This window comes from Passer montanus, unplaced genomic scaffold (assembly GCF_014805655.1).
Source record: "Passer montanus isolate IOZ18808 unplaced genomic scaffold, ASM1480565v1 scaffold128, whole genome shotgun sequence".
In the NCBI taxonomy this organism is placed as follows: Eukaryota; Metazoa; Chordata; class Aves; order Passeriformes; family Passeridae; genus Passer; species Passer montanus.
The window spans coordinates 120,977-136,268 of NW_024359610.1; the positions used below are offsets into that span (position 1 = coordinate 120,977).

Consider the following 15,292-nt stretch of genomic DNA (forward strand, 5'->3'; position numbering starts at 1 on the left):
GTTGATTAGAACCTCCTATTTATACTCAAGAAATGTTATTAAAAAAGCATGTATAATAAGAGAAAAGACTACACAAGTGTTGGGACTTGACAGCAGTTTCCAAGTCATAATGTGCCTTTTGCCACACTTTCTTTAAACAGAGTCTGACAGTAATTCTGAGTCAGATACAGAAGGGTCTGAGGAGGAAGATGATGAGGATGATAAAGACCAAGATGAATCGGATACTGACACTGAGGGAGAAAAAGCCCCGCTAAAACTGAATAAAACTTCATCCTCTGTGAAGAGCTCTTCCATCGGTCTTACAGCTCATTCCACCCCGCTTAATCTCCAAGTAGCAAAGACATCGAGCTCGGCACCAGCTGCCTTATGTCCTGAGTCCCAGCCTGCAGTGTTCCTCGGGACAGGAGCCTCCACCCTCACACCAAGTACACACTGTGGTATCTCACTGTCTTCTATTCTACCATGTGATAGCTAAGGTCCATGTGTTGTGAAAGTAGTTGCAAAAATAGTCCAGATGCTGGTTTTTACCCTCAGAACAGTGATTCACTGAACAGCCACCCTAGGGATGTGGCAGAGTCACCCTCACTTGAGGTTTTCAGATGCCAGTCGGTCAGGGTGCAAGTTAATCTTGGCAAAGCTTCCTTTCTCAAGGAAGCCTGGATCAGGTGTCTTTTGAAGTCCCTTCTGACTTTGGCTGTTGGGTGACTCTGTGATCTTTTCATGGGTGTTTGCAGCAGTCATTAAGATCTGTCAGCCAAATTACAAGTTCTCCAGACTAGAACATTACACTTAGACCAGGACATTTGAACTTGTATAATTATTTAGAGAAGATAGCGTTAAATATCTGGATTTTATATTTCTTACATTAGAACTCTTCATTATTAAGTCTTTGGAATTCTCCATTTTATTTTAAACTAGTTATTCTTCTGATTTCTGAATGTTCTATTTTATGTTCTGAATCTTCAGTTTTTGTCCCTTCCTCAACAAACTTTGTAACCATATTTTGTTAGAACATAATTTTCTAATAAGTCTTTCAAAATTCTCAGTAGAATTTATGGATTACGTGCAAGGATTTTTTTTTTAAAGTTCACGGAAAGTACATTTACCATTTGCCTGATATTATATAGTTTTTATAATCTGTCATTTGGTGACTTAATTCGTAAGATTTAGAAATTACTATGGCTACAGTAAAGAATTCATTTTTGAAAGTCACACTTCTTAATTTGCATGGTAACAATGAAATGAAATCACATATTTCTACTTTGAATTAGAGACTTGCTGTTTATTAACATGCGTGTAAGCAGATTTTTTAAATGGGGACATCTGCTTATAAATAGGTTTTTATATTTGGATTTGGTGGAATAGGAGCTTCATTCCACGTTGTACAAGAGCATTAGGTTTGAAGTATAATGTGAGCTACCTAATATTTTTCCCAGAAACAGGCTTGTTTGCTGTACAGTTTATAGATTATTTCATATGGATTAGGAATAATCCAAATGGGTAAATTAAAAAGATGACGTTTTTCTCGGGAATCTGTATTGATTTGGGATGCTTTGAAAAGTTTGATAGCAGATTTTTCTCTTTACAGAAGTAGGAGGTAGAATAAATTTTATGTCCCTGCTTTATGTATAATAATACTACACCTAAGAATCACCTAATAAGAATCAACACAATACAACAAAAATATTTTTGTGAAACTTTTACCTAGAGTTGATCAGTCTCTGCAGGATTTTATGGTCTCTTCTCTGTATCGGTTTTGCGCTGGACTTTCCACTTCACTTATATTTGGAAAAGCAGCATCCCTCCCTGCACTATGACCCTTCAAAATAATGCAGTAGTCATTCATGTTAGGTTAGGAGTGCAGACCTGTGGCTAACTTTTGGGATCTGTGCACAGACATTTCCTTGGTGCTTTTTCTAGGGGTCTGTTCACATCCTCTGGGAGGAGCTGCTGGCAGCTCCCTGGGCAGCCGGTGCTGTGCTGATGCGTGACGCTCCCGGCAGGGCGAGGCTGGACCAGTGCCAGGGGTCAGTCTGGCACCGGCCCTCACTCATGGCTGTTCCCAGGGAAGAGATGTGTCACATGCTTGACAGAGGGTCCAAACTACCTTTCTGAGAAGTGCATCTTCCACGAGTTGGTCTGAGTGTGTAGTTCACGTCCTGTGGCTGTCTGAGAGGCCTGAGGAAACCCTTTCACAGTAAAAAACCACACATTCAGCAGTTGTCTCTGGGATGCTGTTGATTCAGTTGCTTGACAAGCACCAGACACAAAATCTGTTTGAACTGGGAAAAGCTGAAGTAGTTCTGAAATTTTTCTGCATTTGGCATTTGACTGCAGTCTATAGGCAGTGCTCTAGGAAGACTAAAGCTATTAGAATATTGATCTTTAAAGTAAAGCGTTTTTATTTGCATCTTCTTCACTGAAAAAAAAATTATATTGTCTTGTCTAGAAAAACAGACATGCAAGGAGTTAAACTAGCAATATTTGAGAGCACTAAACAGGACAGGCAGATAGGTATGGGATAGTTAGGTTTTCTGTTGACAATTTCAGAGGATGAGGTTACAGAAACTTAGAGGAAAATGTATTTCAGAAGAAGACCACTTCCATTAGTTTTCTTGGTAATTGAGGTACATAATGGTGAGAATGGAAAACCAATTCTCTTTTGTTTTGGGGATAGAAACATGAAAAGTACATTTTAGGAACATGTTTTCTTTTGTAAGCTCTGATAGGTATTAATCAATGATTCTGTTTTAGGTATTTCAAAAAGACGAAGAGTAGCAGATGAACGGGAGCTACGTGTTCCTCTTGATTATGGGTACGTTATGTATGTACCTGACTTTCCTTAGAGGGAGATAATGCCTTCAAAAATCCGTTGGTAAAGAAATGAGTTTAAAAAGTTTTGAGGATGAATACTAAGGAAAGGGCTTCAACAATTTAGATTTTTGACTCCCAGTGACTGTGAATTTCTTTAAAAAGTGTCAGCATATTTCATGTGCTAATTTTTGTGCAATAAATTTGCGCTTTTGCAAATATGACCTGTCTCCTAGAAGTTTTCCTTTGGAAATTAATCCTAATGATCTGAGCCAATATAGACTTCAGTTAACTCCCTAAAGTATAGTTCTAAGCTGTTTAAAATCTGGTAGTATGTAAGTTGCTTGATATAAATAAATTAATATATTTAGTCAGCTTGGACAACCTACGTGATAAAATTTTTTGGTGTGTTTGATTTATAATACTTTAGTCACATTTTCCTCTTCCTTTTTTTGGTAGAATTCTTAAATTTACACAAATTACTTGTTTTGTTTTTTTTTTTTTAAATGTGTTGTTGTATGCAACTATTTCATATTACTCTAGCTGGCAAAGAGAAACCCGAATAAGAAACTTTGGTGGTCGTCTTCAAGGAGAAGTAGCATATTTTGCACCTTGTGGAAAGAAGCTGAGACAGTATCCTGAAGTAGTAAAGGTACATTAACAGTTTAACTTCTGGGTTCTAATGCTAGTAAGCATGCTTGCAATTAAAAATATGTAATTTTTTTTCTCTCCAATAGAGGTGCTGATTTTCTGTGATGTGAGGTATAATGTATCTCAGTCTGTTACTGATTTGATGTCTTATAAATGCCTATCCCTTTGACAGACCATGCAAAACATTACAATCACAAAGTTAGCTGTACATCAAAGCTGGGTTGTAATTATTTACAAGCTGAAGTGGAAAAATATGTGATTTTTTCAGTATCTCAGCAGAAATGGAATAATGGATATCTCAAGGGACAATTTCAGCTTCAGTGCAAAAATAGGAGTGGGTGACTTCTATGAAGCCAGAGATGGACCGCAGGTATCCACTTTTTAAAAAGTAAAGTTTTTGATCCAAGGAGCATTAACTTAAGTTTAGGTGAAGTAATTTTTGCTACAATCTGAAGCATTACCTGGTTTTAGCTAATTATTTCTAAAAGCTGCACGTGTTCTTAACAGCAGTTAGATTGAGACATGGAGATCTTGATCCTGGGCTGTGTTGAGACCCACATTCAGAGGCTTTGCCTGGATGGTGCTTAAATGATCAGCTCTGAGCCTGGCTTGGTCTAGTTTGAAAACTCAGAGCTACGTATTTTATCTTAGCATTCAGGTATTTCTGAATTAAGACTTCGTTTCTTCTTTTATTGTATACAGCCTCATATCAATAGTAATTGATGTGTAGATGTTAAATCCCACTCTGTTAGTGTGCTCATAATATATGTATGTGTTTATGTATATATGTAAATTGCATGTTTATATGCAAGTGTCTCCTGTATCAAGAATACTCTCTGAGCATCGTGAACCGTGACACTTTTACAGAGGGGGATGCAGAACTATACCAGTTATGCCTTACTGTGGTGTAATTGTTAGACGGTGTGTAAATAAACCACACCAGGATAAGTAAAATATTTTAAGGAAATTGTTACTGTGTTTGTGCCATGCTCTGTTACTGTATTTTGGCCGTGTTGCCATTTCTTCAGGATGTGCATGAAAATTTTTAGATTTTTCTCAGTGAAAGTATTTGCTTCTTTAAGGGATAAGTGTTCTGAATATGTTACTAGCTCTCAACAGTCTTGAGTTCAGGTTTGAGTTAAGCCTGATGTTCTTATAATACCTTGTAGAAATATGTAATGTTTGTGTGAAATGAAATTGAATATCTTTCATGAAACATGAAAGACAGAATTCATGGTAAGCAGCTACTTCTAGGTGGTACTTCCTGGCTTACAGGCTAAAACATTGCTAAACTTGCTTCATGTTTGACCTTCAAAAGTTACAAGTTCCTGTAGTTACGAACTTCATTATGTACCTGCATGTCTTGACTGATATAATTCATTTTACTGTGATGTACCATAATGGCAGGGTATCTGCTCTCTTTTTGCCCTGTTCCGTTTTCTGCGTCTGTTGCCTGTATTACTTCATTAGTCTTGTCCCCTTCTTTAGTTATATCTGTCTTCTCCCTGTAGCTGATTTGCAATTTGCCCTGTGGTCTATAAAACTTGAGAATGAAGGCAGTGTGAGGGGAAGATTTCTACAGGCAAGACTGGCAGTGTGGACATTAGTTTGCTGTACATATCATCACTGAACTTTGTACTGATGTGGTTTTTGATAGGTTCCACTGAGACGAAGTTTTATTAGAAAAAGAGACTGAGGGCAGCTGTGTCAGATGTGCTAAGATTTGTTTACATTTTATGTGTGAATGAGGAGTTATAAAACAGTGGAGCTATATTCAGGCTGATAATATTGCCTAGTGAAACAGTATGTGGTACTGACACTTTATAAAAAGAGCTTGCACCCTCTTTACCAAAGGTTTTTGAATCATCCAGATTCAAAAATATATGATATATATGATAATCATATCTTCATGGATGTCTGGAAGTAATTCCAGAAGTTTTTATTTCTGCTTTTGTGGTAATTTCAATGATTCTGTATAGCCTTTAGTGATTATTCTTCCCTTCCTTTGTTATACATTTCTGTCATCTTTTGAGACATGTAATATGTGCTGGGCTAATTTTCACATAGCTCCAAGATGAAACAAGATGTGAAGAAAATGATCTTAAGGCTAAATCAGTGTTATTAAAGATTTACCTATAGCAAGGCAAAAGCACGTGGTTTACCTGCTTCTGTTAGTGCCTGTGTTTCTCTCTTGTGGTACACAAACCACCAAATACTGTGGGCTATTCAAAGCAGTGTTTGAATGCTGTAACAGAAGCATATCTGGCTGAAGTGGGCCACAAAGGAGTAGGATTAGAAGAATTATTGAAGTTTGGCAAATGTGAAATTGACTGGACCTGGGAACTTTAAACTGTGATTTAGAAAGCTTGGTTTATGAATGTGATTTGGGCTGATGGAATAAACAAGGGTCCTCATGTGTTTAAATAGTATGTATAGGAGTCTTTGTCCTATTCTGAGTTCTGCAGTTCAGTTTGGAAAGCAATGTTGTTAACTTTTCCCCACAAATCTAATCTGAAATTTAAGTGGATTTTTGCTTCTTGCAAAATGCCTGTGGCTTTGTTCATTAGCTTGATTAACAGTATTTGAACTTCATTCTGCTTTCATGCACAGTTGTCTGGTGTCTTTTTAGCAAATGTCCTGATGGCAGCATAGTATTGTGGTACATGGTAGATGATTGAAGGTGAGAAATTGAATAAAGTTATTATTTTGATTGGTTCGAACAATACACCACAACATTTCACAGTGTTATACCCATTTTTTTCTCTAATGTTTGAGTAGCAAAGCTTTGATTTTATGGAAGCCTGTGATTCTCCTATGTTATGGCACAACCTCTATATTTTGTTGTTGAAATGTCAAAAACCCAGAGTTTTTGTACATTTTTTAAATAGAGCATTCTGACTGTACATTCTTTTAATAAAAATGTATTTTGGGTTAGATTTTAAAAGTTGTTTGAGCACAAAATATAGATGGTCAATCCACTCTTGCTTAACCCTTAATGGCTTTGTTCTGGACTATTTTTGTCTTGTCTTCTCTTAAACTTGTGAAAACTTTTGCATCCACAATGCCCCTTGACAGGGCATTAAACTGTCTTCTCCCATCCCTTGAAACACCTGCTCCTTTTTCTTACTGAACCATTACTCACTTCATTTGATGGCTTCTAGTTTCTCTTTCAGGTGGGATTAGGAAAATGTAATACCCACCATGATCTCTAGTACTAATGATCTGGTAGACCTCTTTTTTGTGATGTGTATTTATTATTGTTAGTATCATTAACTGCAGAAAAAACAAATACAGGGCAAGAGCAATCTCCATTGCCATTCTAAGGTACTTGTTGAGCTATGGCTGCTTCTCCTCCTCTTTTTTGATTTCTGTTTTGCCTGCCTTGGCACATACATTTTATGAGATTAGGTTTTCTAGGTTGGAAGTTTGTGTAGCTAGTAAGTACAACTATTAAATCTACCTCAATAAACTGAACCTGTGATGAACTGTAATTCAAGTACCAGGCAGAGAAGTAAAAGTTACACTTAAGTAGTACTCTTCAAGATAGTAAGAGAATTAACTTCTAGTCAAGTGGTGGAGGTGAATATTTTGGATTAAAAAGTCCTCAGGGGTGGTGCATGATGATGTGGTACACATTAATGATGTGGTCTTAGTTCTGAACGGTGCATTTTCAGAACATAATTAATAACAAAGCCCTTTGGATTGTTTGCAAACCAGGTGTGACGTGTACTTTGGGGATGGTCTTAACTGGGAATGATTCAGACTTTAGAAAAGTATCTTTGCAGATACTGATAACTCCTTTGAAATCTGAATGTCTCATTAACAAACTGCTATTTCTTTTGTTGAAGTTATGCAAAATCTTTGTAATTGTGAAGAATGAGCAAAAACAATGAAAAGACAAATTACCAGAAAAAGCAAAAATCATTTATATTGTAGTCTGCTCAGTAGACACAATAAACTCTAGTTCTAGTAACCAGTTAAATAAAACGTTTTCTTCGTGAGGATTAACTTGGATATTTTTATTAACAAAGTATTTTTGAATCTGCTTTTGTGATGCCTCAAAATACTACAGGGAATGCTTTGTTTGGCTAGAGAATATAGTTCATGTAACTTTAGATATGTGGATGCTTAGAGGTTACTTTTCATTGATCCAAGCTGGTGCAGAAACTATTTTGCAGTGAATGAGGGGAGAACTCAGTTGTACTAAAACTTGATTATTAAAATGCATCTGTGTTTTTCAGCTCAATTGTTGAGCTCTACAACACTCAAAAAATGGATTTGAAAATACATTACTGCCTTTGCTTCTATTCTAATGTATGCCAGAATTTCTGTAAACACACTATGTTGGAAGACAGTACTTCATAGCTTCACACGTTTTTTCATTCATGTTGAACAGTGGATTATGTGAAAGCAGAATAGTTGCTGTTGAATTTACGTAATTCCATTTTGCCTTTTGGAAAGGTTTGAACAATTTGACTTGATGAGAAATAATTAAAAATAACACAGTAATGGCATATCTACTAGGTAAAAACTTGGTATATGCTTGAATAGTCTTCAAAGTCTTTCTTAGTGGTGGAATTTACAGAAGTTCTTAGTGGTAATGTCTCAATATATGGCTTCTGTGCATCATCAAGAAATTGTCCTGCCCAAATAATGCATCACAGCACTTGCATGTTTAATATCTACAGCTCATCTTAGATTTTGGGTTATTTTAGTCTGTGTTTGTAATACCTCTCTGTGAAATATGTCAATTAAAAGGGTGTGCAGTGGTGTCTTCTGAAAGAAGAGGAAGTCATTCCCCGTATCAGAGCCATGGAGGGGCGTAGAGGGCGACCCCCAAATCCAGACAGGCAGCACTCCAGGGAGGAGTCGAGGACCAGACGCCGCAAAGGACGACCGCCCAATGTGGGAAGCGGTGAATTTCTGGACAACGCTGACACAAAGCTTTTGAGAAAGCTCCAGGCTCAAGGTAAGAACTGTGTTAATATTTTCTCAAAGAGAGGGTATCAGTATATAAAGAGTTAATGTTTTCCTTTAGGAGAGTGATTTGTCTCACTAGGATATTAGTATACAGCATTCTATTTTGATTATTTGTTACATGCTGTTATTGAAGACTTTCTGAAGATCAGTAAATGGTTTCTCATTATATAGGTTTTAAAGAAGGAAGTGCATGTGTAAAGACATGTCTAAAAGCTTACTCTATAGTTACTGCACCAGAAGCTGACAGTGTTTTGGGGAATTCAGGCATGCAGGTCCTGGACCTCAGTCCTTTGAAAAGGAAGCTGAATTCAACCTCCAGAAAATCCTTCCTACAGCTGTCTTCTATGAGTGTGTCCTTGAACAGTTAATTCAAATTTCAGAAATGCTATCACAGGGTAGTAAAATGCTTCAGGATGTTACTTATTAGCATAAGAATGGCTGACTTTAGGTAGACACAGAAAAGAGACATGTGACCCAGGTGAGTGTGCTCTTGCTTCATTGTTAAAAAATTATGACATAATTACATTAGGTGACTTCTAAGGAAAACTAATTCCATGCTTTCTGAATAAAATGTTGATTTAGTAGTTTTGAAACAATTGTTTTCTGTTTTAGAAGAAAGAGGAAAATGGTTTAAAAATGAACCAGCATTATTGGTATGATTCTGTCACTTAATAAATAATATTTTCCTCTGACAGAAAGTATCCGTGTTCATTTGCACTGTTGACACAGATATTGATACATGATGTGCCATTAATAGTTCATAGAAAAATTTTGTAGATGCCAGTGTGTGCAAAACAAATCCTCTGTTTGCTCTGCCTTTACAACATGCAAATGTCTGGAACATGAACTGTATCTATTGTTGGAGAGCACTGTTTTTATGAAGATAATATTTTCTTTTTGTAATAGAAATAGCTAGGCAAGCAGCACAAATAAAGCTACTGAGAAAGCTTCAGAAGCAGGAACAAGCACGAGCTGCCAAAGAAGCAAAAAAACAGCAAGGTAAGTATTACTTGTGCAAGGTTGTGCATGCTAGGGGATTTTTTTGAAAAGTTACCTGTCTCTTGCCATGTTCTGCTGATACTGTTTTTTTTGTTTGTTAGCTATTATGGCAGCTGAAGAAAAGCGAAAGCAAAAGGAGCAGATAAAGATAATGAAGCAACAGGTAAACTATGCAATTGCTATATAATAAGCTCTTTATGTTTTCATTATCATTCAATAAGGTGTATTTCAAATACTTAGTAAATTACTAAGTATGCTGATTACAAAGTATATGTTTTAAATCTAGTTCTAAAGAGCACACAGTGTATGTTAGTTAAAATTCCAAACTCCATTAAATCCACCACTAACCCATGTCCCCAGGTGCCACATCAGCACATCTTTCAAATTCCTCTAGGGACAGTGCTGCCCTGGACAGCCTGTGCCAAAGCTAGACAGCCCTTTCCATGAAGAAGCGTTACCGAATATCCGAGTTAAACCTCCCTTGGTCCAATGTGAGGCCGTTTCCTCTTGTCCTGTCCCTTGTTCCAGGGAGCAGAGTCTGACCCTCATTTGGCTGCACCCACCTGTCAGGAAGTTTGAGAAAGCAAGAATGTCCCCCCTGAGACTCCTTTTTTCTGAGCTGAGCCCCTTTCCCAGCTCCCTCAGCTGCTTGGGTGCTCCAGCCCCTTCCCCAGCTCTCTTACCCTTCCTTTCGGGACATGCTACATCCCCTCAATATCTGTATATGATCTCAGCATCCCAGCACCTGGAAAAAGTACTAGTATTGGTTTGCCTGTAAGTGACATGGGAAGAAGACAGAGATGCTTTTTGCCAGTGTAGAGAGAAAATTCATGTGGCCAACCCCTCAGCTGAAGTTGAAGCTGCCAGAAGTATAGGGGACAACAGAAAAAAGTTTTTTCAAATACATTAATGGCAATCCTACTTGTGTTTATAAATTGGGAAATGAGGGGCTGAAGAGCAGCTGCAGGAAGGGGTCTGGGTGTCCTGGTTGAGGGCATGTTGGATAGCAGTCAGCAGTGCCCTGGCACCCAGGAGGAACATCTTTGCCCTGGAAGGCATCATACCCAGCTTTGCTGGCCTGGCAGGGAGGGGTGTGTCCCACTCTGTTCTGCACTGGGGTGGCCTCACCTTGAGTCCTGGAGAGAGTTTGGGCACCCCAATATAAAAAGGACAGTAAACCATTAGAGGCTGTCCAAAGAAGGCCATGAGGATGGGGATGGGACTGGAGGGGAAGTCTTAAGTGGAGCGGCTGAGGGACTTGGTTTGTTCAGCCTGGAGAAGAAGAGACTGAGGGGAAACTCATTGTGGTCTTCAACACACTCAGGAGGGGCAGTGGAGGGGCAGCTCCGATCTCTGCTCTCTGTCACCATTGACAGGACTTGAGGAAACTACTGGAGCCGAGTCAGGAGGTTTAGGCTAGGTATCAGAATAAAGGCTGACCAACCCAAAGGGTGGTCAGGCAGTGGGCAGGCTCCCCAGAGCAGTAGTCACAGCTCCAAGGCTGCCAGAGCCCCAGGAGCATTTGGACAATGGTCCCAGGCAGTGTCCAAATGCTCCTGTAGCGGTGTCTGTGCAGGGCCAGGAGTTGGATTGATGACCCTGATAGGTGCCTCCCAGCTCAGCATACTCTATGATTTTATGACGACTTGAAGTGTTAACAAAACCAATAAAAATATTAAACCCTTTCACATCTTTGAAATCTAAGTATTAAATCCTGACGTGCTTCTTTTTTTTGAGTAGTAGACCAGAACCGGTGTTACTGCAGACTACCTTAAATATCCCCTTAATAGACAACAATTAACTCTTGTTGGTAACTGTTTAAATGTTGGTGGTTTTTTGGGTTTTTTTGTTTGTTTGGTTGTTTTGTTGTTGTTGCTGTTTTTTGTTGTGGTTTTTTGTTGTTGTTGTTTTTGTGGGTTTTTTGTTGGGTTTTTTTGTGTGTGTTTTTTTTGTTTGGTTTGGGTTTTTTTGTTTGTTTGGTTGTTTTGTTGTTGTTGCTGTTTTTTGTTGTGGTTTTTTGTTGTTGTTGTTTTTGTGGGTTTTTTGTTGGGTTTTTTTGTGTGTGTTTTTTTTGTTTGGTTTGGGTTTTTTTGTTGTTTGTGGGTTTGTTTTTTTAAGAAAGTGCTCAGTGTAGTAGATACAGAACTCGAAGTTGTCACTCTACTAGGTATGACTTACTGTAGAAAAGGCTGAGAGAGCTGGGACTGTTCAGCCTAGAGAAGAGGAGGCTCAGGAGGATCTTGCTAATATTGCTAAGTAGCTGAGAGGAGGTTGCAAAGAGGTGACTTCTCTCAGAAGTGACAGGATTCCTTCTGAACATAGGGAAACAGTTTGTCACTAAGATGGCAACTGAGAACTGGAGCAGGTGGACCAGGGAGGCTGTGGAGCCTCCCGCATGGATTTTCAACAGCAGCCTAGATGTGGTCCTGGGTAACTGGTTCTAGGTGACCCTTCTGGCGGGGGGGTGTGGACAAGGTGACTTCCAGATGTCCCTCCCAGCCTCAGGCAGTCTGCTCTTTTGTAGATTGTGACCGTTTCAACCTGTCCACTTCTTAAGGCAACCCATACTTGTTAAAGAAAAGGAGCATGCTATGATTTTCAAGTGGTCCTTACATTCCGAGGAGTGCAGGGAGCAAGAATTTTTAAATTGTCAAATACATCAAATCCAGACCTTGTTTGTCGTCATCATGTTCCTTCTTGGTGTGTAACCTGATAAAACTCATTTTTTCAATGTGCAGAGTACATTCTTCTCTGATACAATTCTTTATTCTGATCTCTGCTGAAAAGTTTGCTCTGTGTTAACTCTTACTTTTATGGAGTTGAGAGTCCTGCATTTTGGTCACAATAACCCCCTGCAGCCTTATAGGCTGGGGATGGTGTGGTTGGACAGTGCCCAGGCAGAGAGGGACCTGATGGACAGCAGGCTGGACATGAGCCAGCAGAGTGCCCTGGTGGCCAAGAAGGCTGATGGCTCCTGGCCTGGGTCAGGAATGGTGTGGCCAGCAGGAGCAGGGAGGTCATTCTGCCCCTGCACTGGGCACTGGTGGGGGCACACTCAAGTGCTGTGCCCAGTCCTGGCCCCTCAGTTTGGGAAGGACATTGAGGGGCTGGAGCACATCCAGAGGGGGCAGCGAGGCTGGAGAGGGGCTGGGAACACAAACCCTGAGAGGAAGTCCTGAGGGAGCTGGAGGTGCTCAGTCTGGAGAAAAGGAAACTCAGGGGTGACCTTATCCCTCTACAGCTCCTGAAAGGTGCCTGTGCTCAGCTGGGGCTGGGCTCTGTCTGCAGGCAGCACAGATAGAACCAGAGCACACAGTCTCAACTGCACCGAGGGAAATACAGGCTGGATATCAGGAAAAAGTGTTTTACAGAAAGGGTGATGAAGTTCTGGAATGTTCTGCCTGGGGAGGTGGTGGAGTCACCATCCCTGGGTGTGTTTAACAAAGCCTGGATGTGGCACTGGGTGCCGGGGTTTAGTTGAGCTGTTGGGACTGGGTTGGACTTGATGATCGTTAAGGTCTCTTCCAACCTGGTGATTCTTTGATTCTGTTCCAACCTGGTGATTCTTTGATTCTGTGAGAGGGTGTAGCACACGCTTTCAACTTTTGTACTGTTTTGTTTTAAAGTATAATTGGGGATAATAGAGATTTAAGGCCCATGCTGTGAGCTTCACATGGAAGCTTCATGTGGAGAACGTTCAGCACTGTCTGAACAAGGCCTCTGAATTAATTTTCTTGATTATTATGTTGGACTTCTCAACAGTTTACAGAGCTCGTAGGATTTGCCTGGAGTTTATTAGATTTCATGTATGAGAGCTCTCTTTGTCAGAAAACGTGGTATGTCTCTCTCATCCATGATTGCTGTTTTACTGTTAAATATTTTAAATTATCTTTTCTTAAGAGCTTGGTTTTGGTTTTAGTTGTTTTTCAATAAAGTGTATACATCACTATGTGTTCTCCAGAGAGTAAAATTTTAGAGTTATCCCTGTTCTAAGAGTCTCAGGCCAGCTCACGAGAAAACAATGTATTCTGTACAGATGGGCTTTACCCTCACTGTTGGGAAAGCTGTCTGCTGTTCCAGAGGAGCTCACTGAACTCCTTTTCAAGCTTCTGGTCTACCCCTTCCCCAGCTTGCAGGGCTATTCCATGGTCTGGGTTTTGCTATTAAAACTTTACAGGAAGTCCAGGTGGATGTATGCACTGTTCTTCAAAATGGTCCTCCCTAGTCACTGTGGCTCATTCAGCTCTTTTGAGATAATCGAATAATGTGCTAATGCATTTTTAATAGCTAATTTAACAGACAAACCTATGCAGCACAGGTAGTGTGAAATGATTCCAGTGTTTGCAATGATTACATTTCTCAATCAGTGTAATGAGACTTGGTTCAGATTTTAGGGAACAAATTTATGAAGAAGAATATGTTAGAATATGGTCGCCCAGCATCCATCTGAGGAGTGCACAACTTGATAATTTTCTTCTCACCATGATAAGACATGCTTAAATGTGTTGTAGTACCCATGGTTCCTGTTCCAATTACTTCTTTTGTTACAGCATGTATAAAATTCCATCACTAAACTGCATACTAAAGCTTTCAAAATTAGCATCAATTACCTGAGTGCTTTAAATATCTGGAGAAACTGGAGTGTACTTAGCTGAGCATGTTACCCAGGTTGCATGTTGGGTGAGTGTTCCTGGCTGACAGAGCATGCATGATCTTTGGGTTTTGCTGAGCTCAGCTCGCTGTGCTGCCCATGGGACCATAATGGCCTGAGAGAGGCTGCAAGAACTGAGGCACAGACAGTGCTTGGACAGACCTTGCTATTTTTTGATCAGAGAGATCACTTCAAAACATCATCTGTTTCATGGCATAGCTCACCCTTCTGTTCATTCTTAACTAGCTTCACCACTGTCAGCTGGAATTGGAATACTCTAGTTTCCTTACTTGGTCATTAATGTGGGCCTTTTGAAGGTGTTAAAAAAATAATAAAAACTTTGACAACTTAAACATGAGCACCCATGAATAACTAGGTGTGGCTTCGTTCAGGGTTATAACAGACATCTAATACTAGTAAAATTTCTAAACATATGGGAACAGTTGACTAAAATGGGTAAAACTCGATAACAAAAAAGTATGTATAAATTTTGTCATTTTTAAAATGTAAAAGTATATGTATAAAAAAGTATAGTATGTAAAAGTATATGTATTTTAAAAAGTATAATTTCCTTTACATGTATTTTTTAAAGAAGTAACTTTCTTACCCTTGTAGGAAAAAATTAAGCGAATTCAGCAAATTAGAATGGAGAAAGAACTTCGAGCTCAGCAAATTTTGGAGGTAAAAATAATGGCTCAAATGTAGTTTTTCCATTGCCATTTTAAAATGTTGTATTTTAGTAGTCACACGTGTAGTTAGAAGGGTAACTAAATATAGCAGCTCTAACAACGTTATTTCCGAAGGCCAGTTCAAAGATGTGTCTTAAATTATTTTTCTTAAAAGGTCAGCATAAACTGTGATCCATAATCTTACAAGTATTCACACTTGGGCTCACAATTTTCTGTCAGAATAGTCTTGTGCATACATAAGTTAACAACAGAGCAATTCCTTAGAGAAAAAGTTTAGAGTAGCAGGATATTAATACAATGCTTTGTTCTATATGAAGTGCAGTGGGTTTAAAAATACTATGTCTGTATTAGAGTACACTCTACAGTTTTGCTAGTGTACTAGCAAAAATAAATTGCTAGTTTTCAAGTCTCCATTGATATAAAAATTCATAGTAATCTCTTTGCCATTTCTATGTGTGTTGGTTTCTTAAAATAGCCAGGTGAAACAGTTTTGAGTGGGATTTGAAATTTT

The 15,292-nt window shown here is 39.0% G+C and overlaps 1 protein-coding gene across 19 annotated transcripts in view; it reads left to right on the top strand.

The window, feature by feature from the left end:
- Positions 1 to 15,292, top strand: part of BAZ2B (bromodomain adjacent to zinc finger domain 2B) — a 110,841-nt gene that overhangs the window by 65,306 nt on the left and 30,243 nt on the right. For 13 of the 19 annotated variants that reach the window (XM_039698624.1, XM_039698623.1, XM_039698638.1 and 10 more), the window contains exons 8-15: positions 141 to 437; positions 2,755 to 2,815; positions 3,355 to 3,463; positions 3,731 to 3,832; positions 8,221 to 8,431; positions 9,349 to 9,441; positions 9,543 to 9,604; positions 14,708 to 14,773. In XM_039698624.1, coding sequence (XP_039554558.1) covers positions 141 to 437; positions 2,755 to 2,815; positions 3,355 to 3,463; positions 3,731 to 3,832; positions 8,221 to 8,431; positions 9,349 to 9,441; positions 9,543 to 9,604; positions 14,708 to 14,773 — 1,001 coding nt within the window. The remainder of the gene's footprint in view (positions 1 to 140; positions 438 to 2,754; positions 2,816 to 3,354; positions 3,464 to 3,730; positions 3,833 to 8,220; positions 8,432 to 9,348; positions 9,442 to 9,542; positions 9,605 to 14,707; positions 14,774 to 15,292) is intronic. The other 6 variants (XM_039698636.1, XM_039698639.1, XM_039698642.1 and 3 more) reach the window with 2 other exon arrangements.